At 36.5% G+C, this 20,740-nt stretch overlaps 1 protein-coding gene across 1 annotated transcript in view; it reads right to left on the bottom strand.

Annotated features, from left to right (window-relative positions):
- Positions 1 to 12,433: 12,433 nt before the first annotated feature.
- The window catches only part of LOC139697534 (1-acylglycerol-3-phosphate O-acyltransferase Pnpla3-like), a 56,617-nt gene continuing 48,310 nt past the window's right edge, over positions 12,434 to 20,740 (bottom strand). The window contains exons 8-12 of the mRNA XM_071596264.1: positions 18,357 to 18,514; positions 17,913 to 17,994; positions 16,490 to 16,694; positions 14,743 to 14,935; positions 12,434 to 13,637 (exon numbers count right to left, since the gene is read on the bottom strand). Of these exons, the coding sequence (XP_071452365.1) occupies positions 13,342 to 13,637; positions 14,743 to 14,935; positions 16,490 to 16,694; positions 17,913 to 17,994; positions 18,357 to 18,514 (934 nt within the window). The 3' untranslated portion in view covers positions 12,434 to 13,341. The remainder of the gene's footprint in view (positions 13,638 to 14,742; positions 14,936 to 16,489; positions 16,695 to 17,912; positions 17,995 to 18,356; positions 18,515 to 20,740) is intronic.

The raw sequence follows: 20,740 nt of genomic DNA, 5'->3' as shown, positions 1-20,740 counted from the left end.
TGTAAAAACTTACAAAGAGAGTCTATAAAATATGACAATACATTCTGCGTAGTAAAAGGATTTTCCGTGACAATGGAGAATAATAAAAGATAGTTTTTATGTATTCTAAAAAGAATTATGAAACAGATAAGTATCTCATTAAATGAGATGGCACTGCAATAAGTTTAAATTATGAATGGGCACTATTATATTATATTGGGATAGTGAATGATGAATAGCTGTGGCCATTTCTTTAATTGCTTTCATGACGAATGAATCAGCTCAAAACAATTGGGGAAAACCTTTTAGAAGTGGCAGATGTTCATTGAATTAAATATTGTTATTTATTATTTTATTCATAATATACCATCAACTGCTTTTCCACAATACTCGAGGATATTTATTTGCAGTTACTTGTAGTGTATCCAACCTTGCCCAACCTTCCAATTTCCTTCCTCTGCAGAGAGACGTTCCTCCAGTTCCCCTCACTCCATTCCTTTCCTATCCCTCTATTCATGGATGTACACTTCAATTGATCTTTATACCTCAAATGTACATATACCAATGTATTTAACAACCCATACATTTTTTCCCTGCATTGATATCTCCTAATTAAAAACCCATCCTCTTGGAAAAAGAAAATACTTTGTTCTTCCACATGTATTTTATTGTATACAACCAAGGTTTCGAATTATCAAGTCTTCATCAGATGATTTGTCTTTGAAATTTTATTTTTGTAAATTTTCATGGAATAAACAAGGCAGTAAAATAATTTTCAAATGACAATTTGTATTCAATTTAACATTATCATCATACTACATGCAATTCCATTGCAGCACAAGCTACACTAGAAATGGTCTCTAATTTTCACACTCGTTTGCTGGCAGAATTAGGTGTTAGCCAGCGAATTTCTGGCCTATACATCTATCACTATTTACCTCCCCAGGTATCATAGCCTCATGGTCTCCTTGGGCATGCAGAAATTTTAGATCTTTCACAGATCATTATGTTTTCTCTTGAATTAGTTTTCTGGACTATCAGGTAAATTGATTCTGCAATTCCATTCAGCTTTTTGGCATTTCTGCCAGGCTCCAAAGTTGTAGGGAGCTACAGTGGAGACATTGCACAACCACCTTTGTCTTTGTTTATGCATTTTCATAAAACTTCCTTGACCCATTCCTTCTTTTTACCATCAGGGTATCTAACTCATTCTGCCATACATACCACCCATTTATCTGTTTCCAGTGGCTCTGTATGGAACCTCAGCCTCCAGTATTTGAAACATCACCATCTACCCCTGATCTTCTTCCCTCTCCCTCACATTTGGACCTACACCATCAACCTGCTTTCACGGTGCACCAACAGCCTCCTCCACACCATTTTCCCTTCCACAGACACCCTAATCTGGTGCGTGAGATTTGAATGCCTTGAGCTTAGTATAGGGTTAGTTCTACCCCAGACGATCAAAGTACTCAGCAGGTGATGCAATTACTTCCTTTATCACAATTAATTTATGAAAGCTTTTTATTCTCCCAGAGATTTATTTGTCTCCATTCCAGAAAATGTGTGTAAATGTAACAGTACAAGTACTTAGTAATTATGTTGCTGCAAGAGTAAATGCATTAGTCGAAAGAATTGGGATTACAATATTTTTAGCATTATAAGGTCCTTTATTTTGTTATTTCAGGTGTCCTGGGCATGAAGTAGCTGAGCACTCTATAATTCCTACTGGACATGGGTTCAACCTTTTTGATGGCTTCAATCAGGCAACATAAGAAAGAATTGAAGTTGGCAGTCAGGAATGAGAGCCCTTGCGTGGTTCAATAGAAATCAGCCCCTGCTAAAACCCAGTCATGAGAGTTCGTGGGAAAGAAAAGGAATTCCAATCACTTCTGCTGAATGAGTCATTAACTGCCTTAAGAGAAGTAATGTTGCTGTGGACTGAACTGAATACTAAACAGCCCTGTTACTTCAACACAATAAACGTTGATGATGACTCTAACAAAATAATGCCCAATGACATTAGACACAACTGCTGTGATAATCACAAGGTAAGCCATGGCAGTACCTGACAGATCTTAAACTACAATATTGTTAAATGGATTTAAAACCAGGCCCAAGAAAATACTGTGGAAGATGGTGGCAATCTCTTCACAGGTATAGTGTCTCGTTTTTCAGAACAGAATATTGAATCAAATGCTGAAGAACCAGATGATGACAAAATGAAGTAGTTTATTGAAAGTAACACAAAAATGGGGATCTTTTATGTGCGTAGGTGTTCATGTGGTGCTGACTCTCTTGAGGTTCCTCATTTTAGCCAATATGAAGGAACCCTTGCTTTTGACCCTAACTTATTGCAGGATAACATTTTACATATTCTTCTGTATTATGACCTGCAATACCCAGCCTGTCCTTACAAATAAACTGTATCCCAATATTGCTTGAACAATTTAATTTCCAATTTTACAGGTATCATTGCCATCAATGTGATAATTCCTTTCAGGTCTCAATGAGTTTTTCACAAAGTTGACGTTTTGCATGGAGAAGTACAAAGTGAAATAATCAATTGATAAACTTAAATGTGCTCTGTCTTGTGTTACCATAAAAATTAATTCATTCTCTATTTTTATTTTTATGCTAGTCTTGAGCTAAATTCTCTGCTGTAGTAATATATAGTCTTTTGTAGCTTCCTTTAGTGTTTGTGAGAGCGGGTATAAGAGTACATGCATGGATGTGTAATTTCTTAAACTTTAGCAGCTTCATTCTTTGTTCTGTTGGCATTTACTCGGGATGGGGTATTGTTTCATCAATTTTATATGCATATTGTGAGGCAATGTTCCTTGCCTTTCTTTAAGAGGTAGGTTTGCTATTTACATTCTACTTTTCAGAAAACACAGCACAGGGCGGCTACATTTTGCTACAAAATTACCGCCAAGTTTTTGAGATTGTGTCACAGGCTCAGTTTAAAAATATCAGACATTTTCTACAATTTATTTTGATCTTTAGAATTTTTTATGGGGCTTCCCTAATTTCTTTACTTCTAGGAATTGGCCATGAAATAAATTGTAGGGAAAAGCTTTTGCATCTTTCTGTTCATTATTTGCCTGCTTTTAAATCACCCCAACAACAGGACAATGCTCTGCTCCGGCTTTTCAAAACTATTAATTATTATAATTATAAGGTAATCTACCAGTTCAGGTAGGTCTATGGATAGACACAAGTATAAAATAAATATTTTGTGATTCCTAACAAAACACATAATCTGGCAACCTACTCTAAATCAGATCCCTCTTCATCTCTGAGTACTTCCTTCCTCCCTTCAACCCATCCAACATCCCTATCCTCTTCCTGCCCTTTCTCCTTTTGCCTAACATTCTCCCCTCTGTTACAGTCTTCAACATTTCACTACCGATCAATACACCCTTCATCCATTTTTCCTGCCTCCATAGGATTTCTCCCAACAAACAGTCTCTTCGCCTACCATACCAAGTACTTCCTAATTTGTTTTCTTCTCTGTCCATTTCACCTTCTCCATTCTTCTCCACACCCACATTTCAAAAGCCTCCAATCTACGTCTATCCCTGTCATCAACTCCCTCCTCCTTGTGAAAGCCTCTGCCTAGCGCAATTCTTCTCCTAATGCCCTTACTACTACTTACCTTAGCATCCTTTCCCTCCAATCTATTACTGTTTTTTGCAATATAATCATTAGTTTTTCTCAATTCACTCCATCAAATGCTTTTTCGTAATCTACAAAACAAGCAATTACTTCCTGATTGTATTCTATATTCCTCTCAATTAGTGATCTCATTACTACAATGGCATCACGTGTACCTCTCCCCTTCCTAAACCCATACTGATCATCCCCAAAGTAATCATTAGCCCTACTCTCTATCCATTTGTTTATGATCCTGAGAACAACTTTAGCTGCGTGGGATATCAAACTTATTGTCCTATAGTCCTCACATGATGTAGCCTTTACCTTTTTCGGAATAGGAACTAAAACTGATCTCACAAAGTCTTCCGGCCAGATTCCTTCCTCATAAATACTATGAATCAGCCTATATAGGCTCTTCCTCCCATATTTTCCTAAACATGTCAATAGTTCCATGGGAATGTTATCCACCCCCATGGCCTTATTTAGTTTCATCTCCCTAAGGGTGTGCGGCTGGAGGTTAATACACAGCAGACCTATTTTGACCAGATTTTTTTCTCCCCCTACCGCGGTCGGGCAATGCAATTGTGATCCCTTATCGCACCTGGAAAAACTGACACATGAAATATAACTTCTCAATGCATAATACGTCTTTTTTTGGTGGACATGATTTTGCCTACCGTTGTAAAATGGGGTTATTATACATTTTGTAATAATATTATTTTAATAGCACATAATTAATATCATTATTAATCATACATCGTTATTCTAATAATATATTATTGACTAATATTTCATCGGGTCCAGGGAATATATTGCGCTTAATGTGTTTTCAGCTAAATTTGTATTCTCCCTATTTAGCTAGATTTGTAAAACGTTGTTATGATTAACTTAGTACTGTATCCAAAATATTAGAGCAGCTAGGCTCGGAATCACTCGCGGAGCGAAGGTGAAATAAAAGATTAAACCTTTCGCAGGAATTGAAACGACGTCTCTTCAAGGAACGACGTTAAAAATGTTGTATTAGCCAAATCGCACTACGGTAGGAGATATCATGCAAATAAAATTACAGATATTAAGTGTAGAACAGATAGATTTAAGATGACATTTTTTTCCACGAACGATAGGGGATCATAATGGCATTGTTCGATCGCGGTAAGGGTAAAAATATCCGGGTCAACATCAGTCTTGTGTGTTTTCACCCCCCGCCAAGCACCCTGGCGGTGGCTTGCTGGGTATATATATTAATAAATAAAAAATGTATTATCTGAAATGTACGCATTGAATGGAGGTAACCATGAAATACCTTCCCTGATTCTCGGCGTAAAAAGGGAGGTCACAGATGCTGTAGCATCTGATGCAGTTGAGTTCACTTCAGCTTATCCTCCGGGGAAATGCAATGGGACCTATTTTATTCCTTCTCAACGCTAACGACATTGACTCCTTGGTTAATAGTAAGATACGTTTATTTACCGACGATGTAGTGGTTTACCGTGATATCCGCGATCCTGAGGACACAGCAACATTTTCAGATTACCATAATGGTATACAATGCTGGTGCGACCCTTGGCATTTAAATTAAACTTCAAAATATGCGTCATGATAAATTTTTAGAAAAATGGCAATTCCCACCCGAACGCCTACTGCATTGGAAACACCGACATGGAATGAGTAAATTGAATTAAATGCCTCGGCGTGACCCTGACTCACGACCACTCGTGGGTGAAGCACATACGGGAAATTTGTGGTTAAGCTAACAAAAAATTAGGATTTAGCAGAAGAGTACTGGGTCAATGTGATGAAAAGGTGGAAAAGAAATGTTATCTTTCGCTGGTTAGGCCTCGTTTAGAATATGCTGCTAGTATACAGGGTTCGTCCGGAAAATAAGTGTACTGAGCTCAGGAAAAAAATTTATTACACTTTTACATATCTTAAGCTAATATTCCTCAAAATAGGACCCTTGTGAGTCGATACACTTGTTCCAGCGGCGTTCCCATTCCTGGAACGCTCCCGCGAAGGCATCATCGGGAACCTCTCGAAGACTCGTCGTCGACCTCTTCTCTGCCCTCCACGAACATCTTGTGCCACCGAAAGATCATGTTTCTGGACATGGCTGACTCCCCGTAAGCCTGGTTAATCATACCGACAGTTTCGGTAGACGTTTTCCCAAGCTTTACCGCAAATTTGATGGAATAACGCTGCTTCGGCATCGCGTTCCGTGACGTGGGTCGAGCGTGGAGGTTCGCGTTAACAGAGCTCCTCACTACACCACAGCTCAGAGCCGACTGCCTTTTTCAGCGTCGCTTGCCAACATACCCCCCTCCAATCGCAGCCCGTCAGAGCGGTGCTGGGCGCGCCTGGAGCGGCGGGAAAAAATCAGTACACTTATTTTCCGGACGAACCCTATATATATATATGCGTATATATACATATATATACATATATATAGATACATATATATTCCTGTATGGAATCTACATCTACTTAATACCCCACAAACCGCCGCAAGGGCGTTGGCGGGGGGTGTTAGGACACCACCCGTAATTTAGAAAATAAAAAGAAAACCGCATGCAAAAACCACAAAATCATGCATCCACAAAAAAATGGCATACATTCATGCAAGAACACTTACACCCCACACACATGCAAACACTCAAACTACCAACTAACATACACATGCACCTGAAAGTATACCTAACTCCTTTGCAATGTTTAATTTTGTTCCGACTTGTAAATTCAATGTTTTCGTACTATTATGATTTCTGATTGTTTGGGCAAAGAATGAATATTTGTATCTATCAGCACTGGAATCCATCTCCCTTATTTTATCTTTGTGGTCTGATCTACCTAAGTAGTGTGGGGCCATTATAATTCCTTCAGTGTCATAGTTAAACTCGTTTGTTCTGAACCTTTCTAAAAGTCTAAGCCTCGCTTTTTTTCTCCGCACTTCAAGTGGTTCCCAGCCTAAATCCCCTAAGAGATCTGTCACACTTGTGTTCTTATCATAACAATTTTTAACGAATCTAGCGGATTTTCTTTGGACTTTATCTAATTCCTTTTTGCCAAATTTTCTCCCAAGGATCCCAAATACTTGCGGCACATTCCAAATGAAGTCTAACTAGAAGAAAATGACACCTCACTTTAACTTTTTCATTGCATTTCTCCACCACCCGTTTTATGAAGCCAAGTTTCTTTAAAGCTGATCCGCATATTATCCCGATATGTGCTCCCCATGAAAGGCGTTAATAAATCATCAAAAAGGAATCCTGACGAAGTTGGATTGATCGCCAAAATTGATCGCGTTCATCGCAGAGGAGCTAGATTTGTAAAATGCTACCATGATAAACTTAGTAGCGTATCCAAAATATCAGAGGAACCAGGCTGGGAATCACTCACATAGCGAAAATTAAATTACAGATTCAATCTCTTGCATAAATTGGTAGGATGTCTCTGTATCAGTGATGTTGAAAATTTATTATCACCCCCATCATACTACGGTAGGAGGCATCATGTCAATAAAGGTAGAAAGAATAAGCAGAGAAGAGATGGATTCAAGATGCTATTTTGTCACGACCGATAGGGGATCAGAATAACATTGTCGCGCCGCAGTAGGGGTCATATTCGGCTCAAAATTAGTCTGCTGTGTATTCACCCTCTGCCAAACACCCCAGCGGTGGCTTGTAGAGTCCTAAAATAACTGCGCGTTCTTTTCATCTCCCTTCATGGTTTCCAGCATGCTTAATGTCTTCCTTCCTCTACAACCCTCATCCAGGAGTTACATTTGTAAAACGTTTTTCTATTGACTACAATTCATCATGGATCACGAAGAGATAGATCTTGTGAGACACAACTACCTCTACTTCCTGGGAAACCATAACCGGCACAGGGAAAGGAACTGGCCCCCCTACCCTGATGAGTGAATTTCACATGCCGTATAAGGCTTAGTAATGGGTGAACTCTACCATCACCTACCAAACCGACCTTCGGGTTGATTACTGTGTTTATGTCTTTTTTTTATTTCTTTTTCATATAGATAAAAATATATCTTCTGCTACTTTCATTATTAGGGGGGATAAGGGTGATTGACGCGGCAAGCTTATTCGTCAATGCCAACGGAACGATAAAAACACAATATTTTGAGAGGTAATCGTTATTCTAAAAATTTCTTCCATAAAATTTCAATAAGAAGTTCACTCAAAAATTTCTTTCAGGTGGATCGGGGCACCCGAAAAGGAGGAGGTTAGACGGAATTCATTTGTACATCAAAGGTATGAATATATTGCTTAAATAAAATGAAAAAGTTAATCCCTTAAATTAGAGCGGGAGATGCTCCCTTTCTAATTAAGGGAAAGAGCGAGCGATTTCTCCTATGCCTCCCGGGGATCTCTTTTTCGCTCGTTTCTTCTCCAAGCACAAAGAGAAACGCATCTAGCAGGTAACCTCTTCGGGTGATGTGGAATAACTTGCAGATACACTACAACTACTTCAACTATGCTTTCGTCTGTTGTTGATGTGCTTGGGCGTCCGGCACACTCTTCTTCGTTCACATATTTTCGGCCCTCTGAGAACATTTCGTACCACCGATAAATGTCTCTTTGGTCCAAGGTAGCTTCTCCATATGCCACAGTCAAAATTTGGTATGTGTCCGCGCTCTCAATTTCATTTTTCACACAAAATTTGATACAGATTCTTTGGCCCTTTTTTTGGAAGGGGCAAATATGGAAGATAAGCCAAAACACGCCGAAGCAAAATAGCTGTCAAAATGTAACGGAACATTCAAAGTGGCGGAATAATTGAGAGACATAAGTACCAACATAATGCCACACAAAATCAAAGATCAAAAATTTTGGTAACCCTGCGAAAATTCAAAATTCACGATACTTTTTGATCAGACCTTGCATGTCTAATATTATATTACTGTGTTTCCTTGAATCTCTTTGATCGTAGGCCATTAACCTTGGTGTTCAAGGTTAATCTCCTGCTATTTTACATGCACCTGCTTTGAAATCTATCATTTTTTTCACATTACATTACTAATGTGCATTATATTAAATTATTTCAATGTCTGTTCACATAAAGTTTATCGTTTCATAGTGATTCACATTTCATTTATTTTTAGATCACTGTTTCAATTGATTCTTCCAGGTCTTAATAAAACTTCACAAAAGGAATGTCTTTTATTGTTGGACAGTACTAAAACTTCCAAAGAAGCCTACTTATTTTCATATAACTGGCTCTGCAATAAAGAATGCATCCCTTTTTACGTCGACAGAGCAGAGCTGAGAGTGTAGTGTTTAATTAGCCAGGAGTGTAACATGGAGACGAAGCAATTGAGGCCCTTGAGGCGATTTGAGATATATGGTTACTAGCCGATAACTCAGCCACGGCGATAAAAACTTCTTAAATAATGAGGCAAGGCATTGGGGTGTCCAAGGAAGGAAATACTACCTCAAAACTGAAGAGGGACGATGGAAAAGATTCAATGTGTTGATATACAAGTGGGGCCCGATAATAAATAAAACGGTCTTGGGATTAATTCCCAATCATTGCTACCAGCTGCTTTTTGCTTAAGAATAACATTCACGTGAATTGGCTCTGTGAAATGACATTGGAAGTTATTTGTTTAAAGACACCATTGATGTCATTTGAGTGTCTGGCTGCAGATGCCGTGGCATTATGGCATCGCAGAAATAGCATCGACAAACACATTGTTTTGTGATAAATCATTTGCCAAAATCATCTCACAAAACAATGTAAACATGAGATTTGGAGAGTTAATTCAGGGAGTTTTATTGCACTGGATTTTTATGCTGTACCTAAAGACTGTAAAAATATAAGTTTTAATAATTCCAAGGTTAAGCCTACGGGATAAATCAAATTATTTTACAGCCTGCAACGAAGATTTAGTCCATTGTACTTGAGTTCTCTTTAGAATATTGAAGAGAGTGATTGATGGGAGATTGTTGAGTAAACAAGGAATGGGAAAGAAAAGCAATGGGATTAAATGAAATAAGTTCGAATTATGGACGAGACAAATTGCAACGTTGTCACTTTATAATTGCTGACCAAGTAGATGAATGATTCAACGTCATTCCACTAGTTTCACTCCTCGAATCGTGATATCTCTGGATTCAGCTTCTCTCTTTCACATACAAGGATTTTTGTTTTCTTCTTGTTGATGTTAATATTATATTCCCAAAGTACTTGGTTTGTTGTAATCAGATTTGCTTGCAGGTCCTCTTCCATCTTTGTTACTCCTGCGATCATCGTCTGCGAACCACAGCATGTTAATTTCTTTGCCATTCACCTTGACTCCTTTGATGCCCAATTCTTTTGCTTCCTCCATCGACTCTTCTACGTATACGTTGAAAAGTGCTGGCGATTGGTATCCTCATCAAACTTCTTTATTTATAATGGCTTCTATTTTCCTTCAGCTTCACATTTGCATGGTGGCTATTTTTAGTAGTAGTAGTTGCTTATCTGATTACCTTTAAAATTGTGTTTTAGCAAGAGTCTGATTCACCTAATTTCTGTTAAATATTCAGTAGTGCTTGGGTTAAATTATTCCTAAAGACATGGCCTTATTTGTTTTCCTTGTGATCAAATAAATGATCGAAACAAAGTAACAACAAAAATATCAACAAGCATACCATTACAGGAATGTTTTAAAGAAACCAATGTGTATGAATCAATGACTTGGACCTTCAATGTATGCAATGATCTAAACCACAGATAAAATGCCCCAAGAGTAGTTCAAGAACTAAGTTGGACTCGTTCAAGTCTGCATATCCCATTTGTGAATTCAGTACTAAAATAAAAATACGAAACAGATTTCCACACTAAGTGGACCACATGTAAAAGTATGTGGTAATGTATAAGGGGTCGACAGATGTGCCCGACTAAGGGTAAATTGTTCGACATGGCATTCAGGACTGCATGAAGAGGCTTGGCAGAGACCTTCTCGTAATAAGGCAAGTGGAGAAGGTACAGAACAAGGGCGATGCTTTGCCTCGAGAGTTCCTTCCGCTCCTCTTGTGCGAATGTGACCTTCCATCGTGAAGTTAAACTTTTCAGTCTTTATGTTACACACTAGAGTAGAAGTGTGTCCTATATTTCAAAATTGGTACAGAGCCAAGTTAAGGATTATTTCAAGATCAAGGATGGCCAGATAGGCTACAGATAACTTAACATTTCTTTATTTATTTAAAGACTTCATTGGAGTGAGATTGAGACTTTATAGTCCCTTCTTCCACCTAAATGTTGAACACTACATTAAGACCAATTACAAATACCCATACCCTAGGTGGAGAAAAGTCCATCCAGGGGGGAATCAAATCCACAAAAATTCCATCGCAATAACATAATCTTAAGCTTTAGGAGAGTTAAACCTCCAGAAAAAGAAATTTCTATGCCCCAGCCTATAGCCTTAAAGATTTACATCACTCTGTCTTATTTGGCAGTGGTCTTGTGCAGCTCAACTATCTGACTGATATCTACGACAAATGAGAATGGGCGCAACACTTTTTATGTACACTGCTTCTTTTCAACAGATTGGGAGATTTAATTTATATAAGATACACATCATCTCTGATAAGGCAGTTAAGCTACACAAATTCATAGTCTAGAAGAATTTGTTTGCTTGTTCTGTCATTATTGCTATTTCTTCAAGATGGCTAAAATTTTGATCTTGATGAATGATAAGCTGATGAAGTAGAATTTAAGACAGAATTTGGAATTACTTTTAATTTCTTAACAGAATATTCCAGATGCATCTGTTTGATTTCATAACATTTTTCAAATGATTTTATGCACGACAATGTATATATACATGTATGTGGGCCCACTTCAAGGAAAACCCTAAAATAAGTGGGAGGCTGTCGTTACTAATACCAGACCTGGAAAATTCGTGTTTTCAAGTTTAGGCCATTGTTTGTCCAAGTGTACGGGCACAGGAAAGATTCCACCAGCAAAACTAAACTCCTGTCTATTTAGTAGAAGTAGTTTTTTAGAGGTGACCAACAGCTGCAGTCATTTGCACCATCAGGGATAGACGGGAAAGGATGGACGGTGGAGAGAAACATTGGCATTAGCCTTCTCTTAACAAAAGGTGGCAAGTGGTCCGCAGCTTAATGTCCCATCCGATGGACAGCGTATTCACTCAAAGTTCCCCCCACAAAGCACCTCAAGTAGGGATTTGGTTACCACTGAAAAATATCTGTCGCCTCTGTGTGGGAAGGTGACTCCATCATCCCGATCCCCTCCTGTCTATTTGGTCTAACCTAATTGCGCATAACTATGTGAAAAGTACATTATAAAGTGATATTTTCCAACCAAAAGTTTTCTCTTATGCATTTACGAAAGTATAAAAATGAGCGTTAATGGCTAATATCATATACATTTCTACCAGCCTTAATCTATACCGTCATATAGAGCTTATTCGTCAAATTGTCAGCATTGTAATCCACCTAAATTAATAGTCGCCTAAGCTATGAAGTTTTAGTCCCTTGATCTCCAACCAAAACTAAATGACACTGATTAAGTAACAATACATCCATCCCTAGGGTGGTAATCTTTCAAATGATTTTGCGACTAACATTTCAGCGGCTATTACAGAATTATAGTTTCCCGCTTCCTACAGTTATATATCTCTAATGCGAGCTAACTTCACAATGGCAATTAAAATTACTTCTCTTTTTATAAGACATTGATGAAGAGTATGTAGATGAAAACATCAAGATATTTTCTTGATATGACATTACTGTTGTTAGGATAACAGAAATTAAATACTAAAAATCTCCAGAATAATTTCTTTATTTTTCTTAAATAGCAAAGGATAAATTAAAGTAATCTATAGGAATAAGTATTTACATCATGGGTGTCAAAAGTACTTGTTCGTGACATGTCCTTCCATCACAAATGTGAAAATCTGGGAAAATTCAACACCCATGGTAAGAGCCCAGTAAGGTAGTTTTCAACAATGATCATCTTACAGCACAAGGTTAAGTGTGCCAACTGCATTGATTTTGGCATTCAATCAGTCTTCAATAAAAGTAACACATCACATAAAATAATATGTACATAAGAATGATCAATATGCTGCAAGCGATCATGGAAAAATAATACTAGACATTTCATTAAAAATTTTCCACACAAGGCAAAATAGGAATTATACACATATTTACATAAAAAAGAGAGAGCAACATTTAACAGCCAACAGTGAAGGCACAAAATTGTGGAAGTTGAAAACACTTTCTCCTCGAGAATCCATAAGCAAACACACATCCGTGAGTTGCTAGTGGTCCCAGAAGACCCCTAAACCCAGACAAAACATTACAGACCAGCGTAATTCTTTTTTTTGGGTACTCTTTTAATGCACAAATTGTACATAACAGCCTTAAACAGGGGCAGTGTATATCATAAAAACATCTCTATAGGAACTTGAACAATATTTCATTCACTAAAAACAGACAATAAAAAATATATATGTATATATCTGTGAATGAAATCTTTTGTCAGAAATTTATAAAAGGTCATCTTCCATTTTGTGAGAAAAGGTTTTTGTTTGTCGGAAAGATGCTTTTTGAGGCAATAAAAAAATATATGGGGCATAAAGTACACCCAATTTGTCACAAGACAATCACAGGACACCACGGTGGGCAGTTTTTATCATTTTGGAGACTTTTCTTCTCACACTCTCCATGGCTCACTTCAAGATTCCATAATAATGAAAGTAGGCTTTGTTGAAACTTCCGTCAAGGGTTCCTTGCTCTGGTCCGACTCCGGTCGGGAGTCTGGGGATTGTCCAGAAATGACAGAGGAATTTGAAGAGCAAGCATGAAGGGGAGTTTTTGAAGTGTGGTGCGATTGGGCATATGCCTTTCCACTTTGCTGGTGTTGGTTCCATTCGCTCTCTGGGTCAGAGAAAATTGCCGACGAGTCCCTGTCCAAGAGGTAATCAAGTGAATCTCCCCCACTGCTGCAGCTGCTTCTGCTCTCACGCTCTTCTGCAATTGTGGAAAGAGCACCAATAAATGTGACAATCCTGGATACTGTGAACAAACATTGCACAACAAAAACTCTTAACATTATGACTCTTACTAACGAGTATGCATAAAACGTAACCAAAAAGAATGGAAAGAGAGGCTTGAGTGGCTCAACTTGAAAAACTAAAAGAGCAATGCTTTAGAGAAAGACAAATGTAGATAAAATTGTTGCCCTTTGTAAGAGTGCGAGGGAAGAGAATGCATACATAGATCATTATGTTTAGGAATACCAATCAATGGGGAATATTGAAGAACTGGCATGAAGGGGAGTTTTTGGCATGAGGGGCAGATTGCAATATGGGCTTGACAATATAATAGATATGTACCACACATGAACATGTGTGGTACATATCCATCCATATTTTCCCCTTCAACATCATCACCTTCCAAGTTTTAAAATCTTGCAATTAGTTTCAAAAGATTCATGTCGAACTTTGAATAATTGCCACTTGGGGCAATGATCAACATGTGCCTCAATCAATCCTTCCCATGGGGCACAGAAGGGAGAAGTCACCCATCCGGACAACTCCTCTGCAGGTATGCTCAGCAACCAAGCCTCTCTTTGACATACCAATTCTCTTTATTTACAATTTGTGCTTAATCATTTGCTAATTCTTACATTGCACTCCCTTCTGAGACATTTTAAAAGATATACAATATTTCAAAATGCCATCGCAAGTCAGCCACATTTAATTTTTTACTGAGTATTACACACAAAATAAAAATTAAAGCAAAGCTAAAAGTTTATAAATAAAAGTAGCAGAGATTATTTATTTCCAGCAGAACATAAGTGATTGTTAGCTATGTTATAAAAAGCAAATAAAAATTGTCAGTTGACTCAAAAGACATCAGCTAACTACTTGAGTATTGAGAATATATTTTGTATTAGATACATATATTATGAGCATTTGCATGAGTCAATTATTTGAGGCATATTAAAACATTTCATAAGGATCAATGAGTACATAGAATGCTCATAGTCCTTGTTTTCAGTAAGAGTGAAATAAGCCCACCCTCTAAAAGTGCTATTTAATTAAATTTCAGCATCAAGAAAGGATATGCTCACCATCATCAGGTGAAATAAGTTGGTCTTGACCGCCCAGCCAATTCATATCAAGACTTTCATTTAACTCTGAATTGCCTTCCACATTCCAGTTGTCATCATCAAATTCAAGGTGAGTGTTGGCTTCCCTTTCTTCCGGACATAAGACAGCAGGAGAGTCAGTTTCTGTGACATCAAAAATTTCTGTCACTTTAACCTATAAAAATAGAAAAAATCATATTATGCACCCGTACACATTAAATATAAAGAAAACTAAATAAATCACATAGTGACACCTAATATTTGATGATTGGCTGCATTGTCAAGTTTGTTTATGCATTTACAACTGTCAAGCATACTGGTTGCAATGCTATCTGAAATATATATGCACATATCCAGCAATAAATATGGATTGGGAGGATCTTACAAGGAATCTTAGCATTAATGAGAATCATGGGAGAATCACCGACTAATTTGGACACATGTAAGGCACTGCTGAGAACTAAATCCCACAACCTCTATACATTGATACTTGGCAGGGTAGATACAAATAGGAAATTAAGAATTGAAGAATATAAAAAGTAATCAGAAGAATGAGGAAATAGAAGAAGTAAGAAATAAGACTAGATGTAAGTGGCTAAGTAGAACTCTTGGAGATTCACTCTAATAGCAAACCCAATATGAGCAAAACAAGTTGGAAATATCCGCAGATCTGTACAAATGAAAACCTACTTCACCAAATGAATATTGGGGAAACTAGAAAAAAAAACAGTAATCAACCAGAAGTTTGGTTTAGATGTTCCGTCTCAATGGGTTCCATAAAAAAAATAATTCAAAGGCTGGATTTTAGACGTGAAGAAACACTTTAATTAAAATTGAGGTAGGTAGACTATCAGCGCTCCACCAAATGGACAATAAAAATTGTATGGATTTAATGTTGGCTGTAAAGCAACAATTCTAACTCCATGCAGTGTTATTGGGCAAAATGACAGCGAAAAGTTAACGGAACCTTACTCGTACAATACAACAAAGATTCCTTTTCTCGAGCACATTTTATAAGCAAAACGGCAAAAAAAAAATAGTGTGCAACTATTTGAAATACTCAAGTAGAACATTTAAATGATTTTCTTCAAAACACAATGATATTCAAACTATAAACTATCCTCATGCACCAGTAGCAGTTTTGCATGTAGATGAGAACTTAACTTTTTTTTGTCCAATCAGAAGTGATGCCGTGAAAGGCGAACATGATTGATTCATATCAAATAATAATACACCATCTGCATTATGCAAAAATTTGTGCAAGATGGGTCCCTCGCGTATCTCAATGAGCTGGCGGCGAAGGACTATGCAGCAGGAATACAGAAACTTGTCACACGTTATGACAAATGCCTTAATTTGCTTGGAGATTATGTTGAGAAGTAGTTTAAAGTATCCTCTTTCAAATAAAATTTTTTATGTTTGTTAATATTTACTTTTGTCTTTTTATTTCACGAACGGGTACTACTTTCCGGATGACCCTCGTACACTATTTCACTGTTGTTAAATATATTTCAAGCTATGTTCTGAAGTTATTTCATCAACGTTAAAACCAAAGTGGAAATATATTGTCTTAACATTGGTACCGTGTATTATTATTTTCCATAAATTAATTGCGAGAAATTAGCGATAGGAAATACTGTTATCAGAACTTAATCATCTCATAAAGGATAACTATCCAATTTATGTCTCTCGCAAGACTTTCAATTACTTTTAAATTATGTTTTTGTACCTTATTATTCTCATCCATGTAGTAGAATGCCATTAGGGCATCATGATGCGATGTGACTTGGAGGATATGGTCAAAGGTGTCATCATCAACCATTGTGGTGCCAGGTTCGGCAAGTACTGCATTCAAACTGGGCCTCCTCAAAGGTGCTTGACCCATGACTTTGTTGTTGAACTTCATTGCTGAGCACTGATCCCGAGGTACTTCCCTGCAATATAGTTGAATTACTGTTTATAAACTTACAGAAATCGTCACAGCAAGGTAGATACATATTATCATTCATTTCTGGAATAATGGTAGTCTCTCTTCTAACATCCAATTCCAGGCTGCAGTTCACTTAAAATGTTGCTTCAGAAAATACTTTTTTAAGTCGTACTGAGAAATTTTTGCCCATGATCCATCAAAATAGCAAATCTATGGAATTCAGGAGTCAGCAATCACTATCCTCTGAGCTATTCTAGTACATATCTAGTAATGCCAATTACAGAAATTATTTTGGAATATCATGATCAAAAATTAATCAAATATCAACTAAGCGAAGTCTGAAGAAGTGATAGCTATTGGCTCACAGTGTAGGAGGGAGTGACACTATTATCAATTATAATGATAATTTGACAGCAAAAAGAGCCACTCTCCCTTTAACGATTTTCCAGTATCCAGTGCTCAATATATTTTCCTAATTGATGGCCACCTTTGTAACCAAAACATCCAGCTAGGAGTTTCTTCTCCCTTTTTCTTTATTAGTACCTGGATCACCCCCATCATTCTACAGGTCAGGTACACTTTGAAATCTCTGCATAGGCACCGAGTAGCCTTTCCGAGTCTGAATCTAATATTATTTATTAAAAATGCTTATGATTTAGATAATGTTCCTCAGTATAATTTTATTGAATCTGTTGAATGGACACCTATACATATTTTCTTGATCCAGCAATACAATTTGCTATGTAGGAAAGTTATGATGGACAAAATGCTGAAGAGATTCTGAAGTTGGCAAATAAACAGGTCTTTTGAATATTGATCATTTCATTTCCTAAAGTGGAATAAATGAGTACTTGTCACCAGGCTAGATTTTACATTATGTCGCTTTCACTCAGCAAATTCGGCAGGACTTCAAGTTTGGTTACGGATGGACTTTTAGAATTAAATAATGTATCCATTAAGAGATATTTTATAGGTGTCACATTGAAAATAAAATATGATCATCTGATCTTCAATATTTGTGGGAAAACAGTTTTTTATGTCTTTTGCAGGCTAGTAACTTCAAGATTGCATATTTTTTGTCCAATTTTATAAATCTTTTTGAAATTATGACATTTCAGAGTAAAGCTACCCCTCAGCATTTCCATCAGAGTCAGGTGTGTGTGTTGTGGAGAATTTGAACTCCCATCAGCCACAAATTAATTAAAAATATTGCAGCACTTACCCTTCTTCAAGATTCAAGGTGAAATTGAAGTTCATCTTGTTCTTGTAGGCATAATCTTTGGCTGATTCAATGTCAAATTTGGCTGAAATGGAGAAAATAGATATATATTACATGGGCAATTATGCTTCATACTCTTAGTCTGAATCTTATGAGTAAAATGGAATAGATGGCCTGATGAGAACTACAAATCGGTATTCTCCTGACAAATTAAATCAGAAGGAAGAACCATGTGCAGAAAAAGCTGCCCATGAAAATTATCTAACATGGACAGGATTTAGAGGCATTACGTACAGAAGGAATCAATTAATTAAGGGTGCAGTCAACACCTTTTAAATAGTCTATTTTGCATCAAGGGCCATGAGCACTTAGGATACCCCTACTAGATGTTTTTAATATAAAAATACCTCAAAAACACATCATTAAAACTTTCAAATTGATACTTACTGCCTCTATACTCTGTGATTGCCATTTGGCAGGTAATATTTGCACTGAGTTGTTGCCTCTTCTTATTCACCTTATGAATAAGGTGGCTTAGATGCTCAATCATGTACTTGCTAATTAGCCACAAATTGTGACCAACTTTGGGAGCTGACGCCATAAACCTGCAATTAAATTGTTAGCTTAATTAGATAACCAACATTACTCTCATAATGGCCATAAGTATTACACAGTTAAGACTGGATAAGCTGTTTATACATTTTTTGGACAAATAAAACAGTGACAAGAATAGCAGGGAGAATTAGCTAATCAAATGCACTGGAAAAATACCATTATACTTTTACAGATATATAAATAAGCCACAAAGGGACAATTTATGCAGATGCAAGCAAATATAACAAGAAATATTATGATTCCTTTGAAAATGTTATGAATAATATCAAAAATTATCTCTCAATTTGTGTGCACAGGTAATAATTAATCTTTTCCTCAGAGAGAGTCACATCTAGGTAGAGTAATAACATGGGGCTTTAGTGGAGACCAATACCAGACCACATAAGCTCATGCAATATTTTCATTAACTCCTTCTGAGCTCCTCAAGTGGTCACAATAGCCAAATTTGCTATTTGTGAACCAAAATGATTAATCAAATAACATCTGTAGATTCTTATTTAGTATTTCCCTTTATTCCATTATATGTTAGTTTCCATTTCCCCGGGTACTATGAATTTAGAGGTGCAAATCCAAGAGTTTCCCTAAGTTGTTTCCACCAATAAAAAGATATTGTTTACTCTCTCTCCCTCTTGTGAGAGAATTTACACATACGCTAAGGACACAAATGGATTTTGAAATTCAAGCATGGGCCTATTGAAACAAATCACCAAATTGATTCATTTTTAGGTTGGCCCTCAAAGTCTCTGTATAACATCTGTGGAAGTATAACTTTAGTTAAGAAGGTAGGAGGGAAATGTAAAATCCCCATAGTGATCAGCTAAATTTACAAATCATTGCAATTATTCTTTGAATCTGCATCAATCTTTCAATTTATCATTAGACAATACATTTTGTGTCGTTTAAATTTGTTTAAACAGCATTTATGTTGAATCATATAAACAAATGTGAAATGTATTGCCTAGTAGTTGTCAAGGATTACACTCAAATCTCAGGATCTGAATGGCTTACAGTTTAAATTTAGGTCCTTCATGAGTGAATAGCATGCATAATAAAATGAAGTGAAATAAACTTTTAACTTCAATTTAATATTGAGGGGATCATATTGAGATTTAAGGTGCCTCTCTTTATTGCATACTATTTAAGGATGTGAACATTTTGAAATCACATCATTTCAGAATGGAAGCACTAGTTTAGGTGGCCGAGGATCAAATTTTACACATTTTTCCAAGTAGTTCTTGAATTAGATAATTGCAAAAACAAACAAGTTTATATTTCTGCGGAACACTTATTTCCTAGTACCAAATAAGTTATTTAATTTAGAATAAGATATCTCTGTCAATTATTAATTACAACTAAACAATCAAGTGTCAAGAATAACGTCCATTAAAAAGTTGTTGACTTTGGTCTTAAGCCTTCTTGCTTTACATAGTATGCATATTTAAATTTGGCATCCATAAATTAAGATCTCCTTCATATTCATGAGAGAATGAACATCAATGGACCAGTTGGGCCACTTATACTGTATAATAACAACTTCAAAATTTAGCTTACTGTACATCTTAAAGTATAAGTTGAGAAAATACTTTCTTAGTATTCATGCCAATAAAAATCTATATTCCACCAATAGGTGTATCACAAAATAAAGTGACTTTCAGGGTCAATTTTTTAATATACAGCTTAATAAAATTGAATGAACATGTTTCTTCCATATGTCACTTGTAAAGTCGCATTTCATTTCATTAATTTTAATTAGGTTAATACCATTTATTTCCTATGCTTGAGATAAGAATTTTTAAAAATCTCTGTATGCGCAAAAATGTACACTTTCACCTAATGTTGCAATATATTATAGCTGACATGCAGTAATTAAAGTTAAAACTTAAAAAGAGCTGAACAACTTTGCAATGATAGGCCTGAGGTATTCTCCCTTAATCATTTAAACATTTCAGTTTACATTACTAAACCTAAATAACACACCGCTTGGGTTACTTTCATTTTTCACGCAAAAATGGCTATAAAGAGGGAAAAAGACAGCTATACAAATCCATATCATATCTTATACATTTAAGTGAGAACAAAGGCAACAAAATTTAACAAGCATCACATAATGTAGCATATAGGTACATGCACAATTGTGGATTACAGTAGTAAACACAAAACAGATAAAGATAAAAATGTACCTTCTCAGTACCAACTAAGAAGATGCTGTATAAAAG

The sequence above is a fragment of the Hetaerina americana genome, unplaced genomic scaffold (assembly GCF_022747635.1).
Source record: "Hetaerina americana unplaced genomic scaffold, ioHetAmer1.1.p SCAF_8, whole genome shotgun sequence".
In the NCBI taxonomy this organism is placed as follows: domain Eukaryota; kingdom Metazoa; phylum Arthropoda; class Insecta; order Odonata; family Calopterygidae; genus Hetaerina; species Hetaerina americana.
Note: the sequence above shows the minus strand (reverse complement) of the source record. Positions and strands in the feature narration are given on the sequence as shown.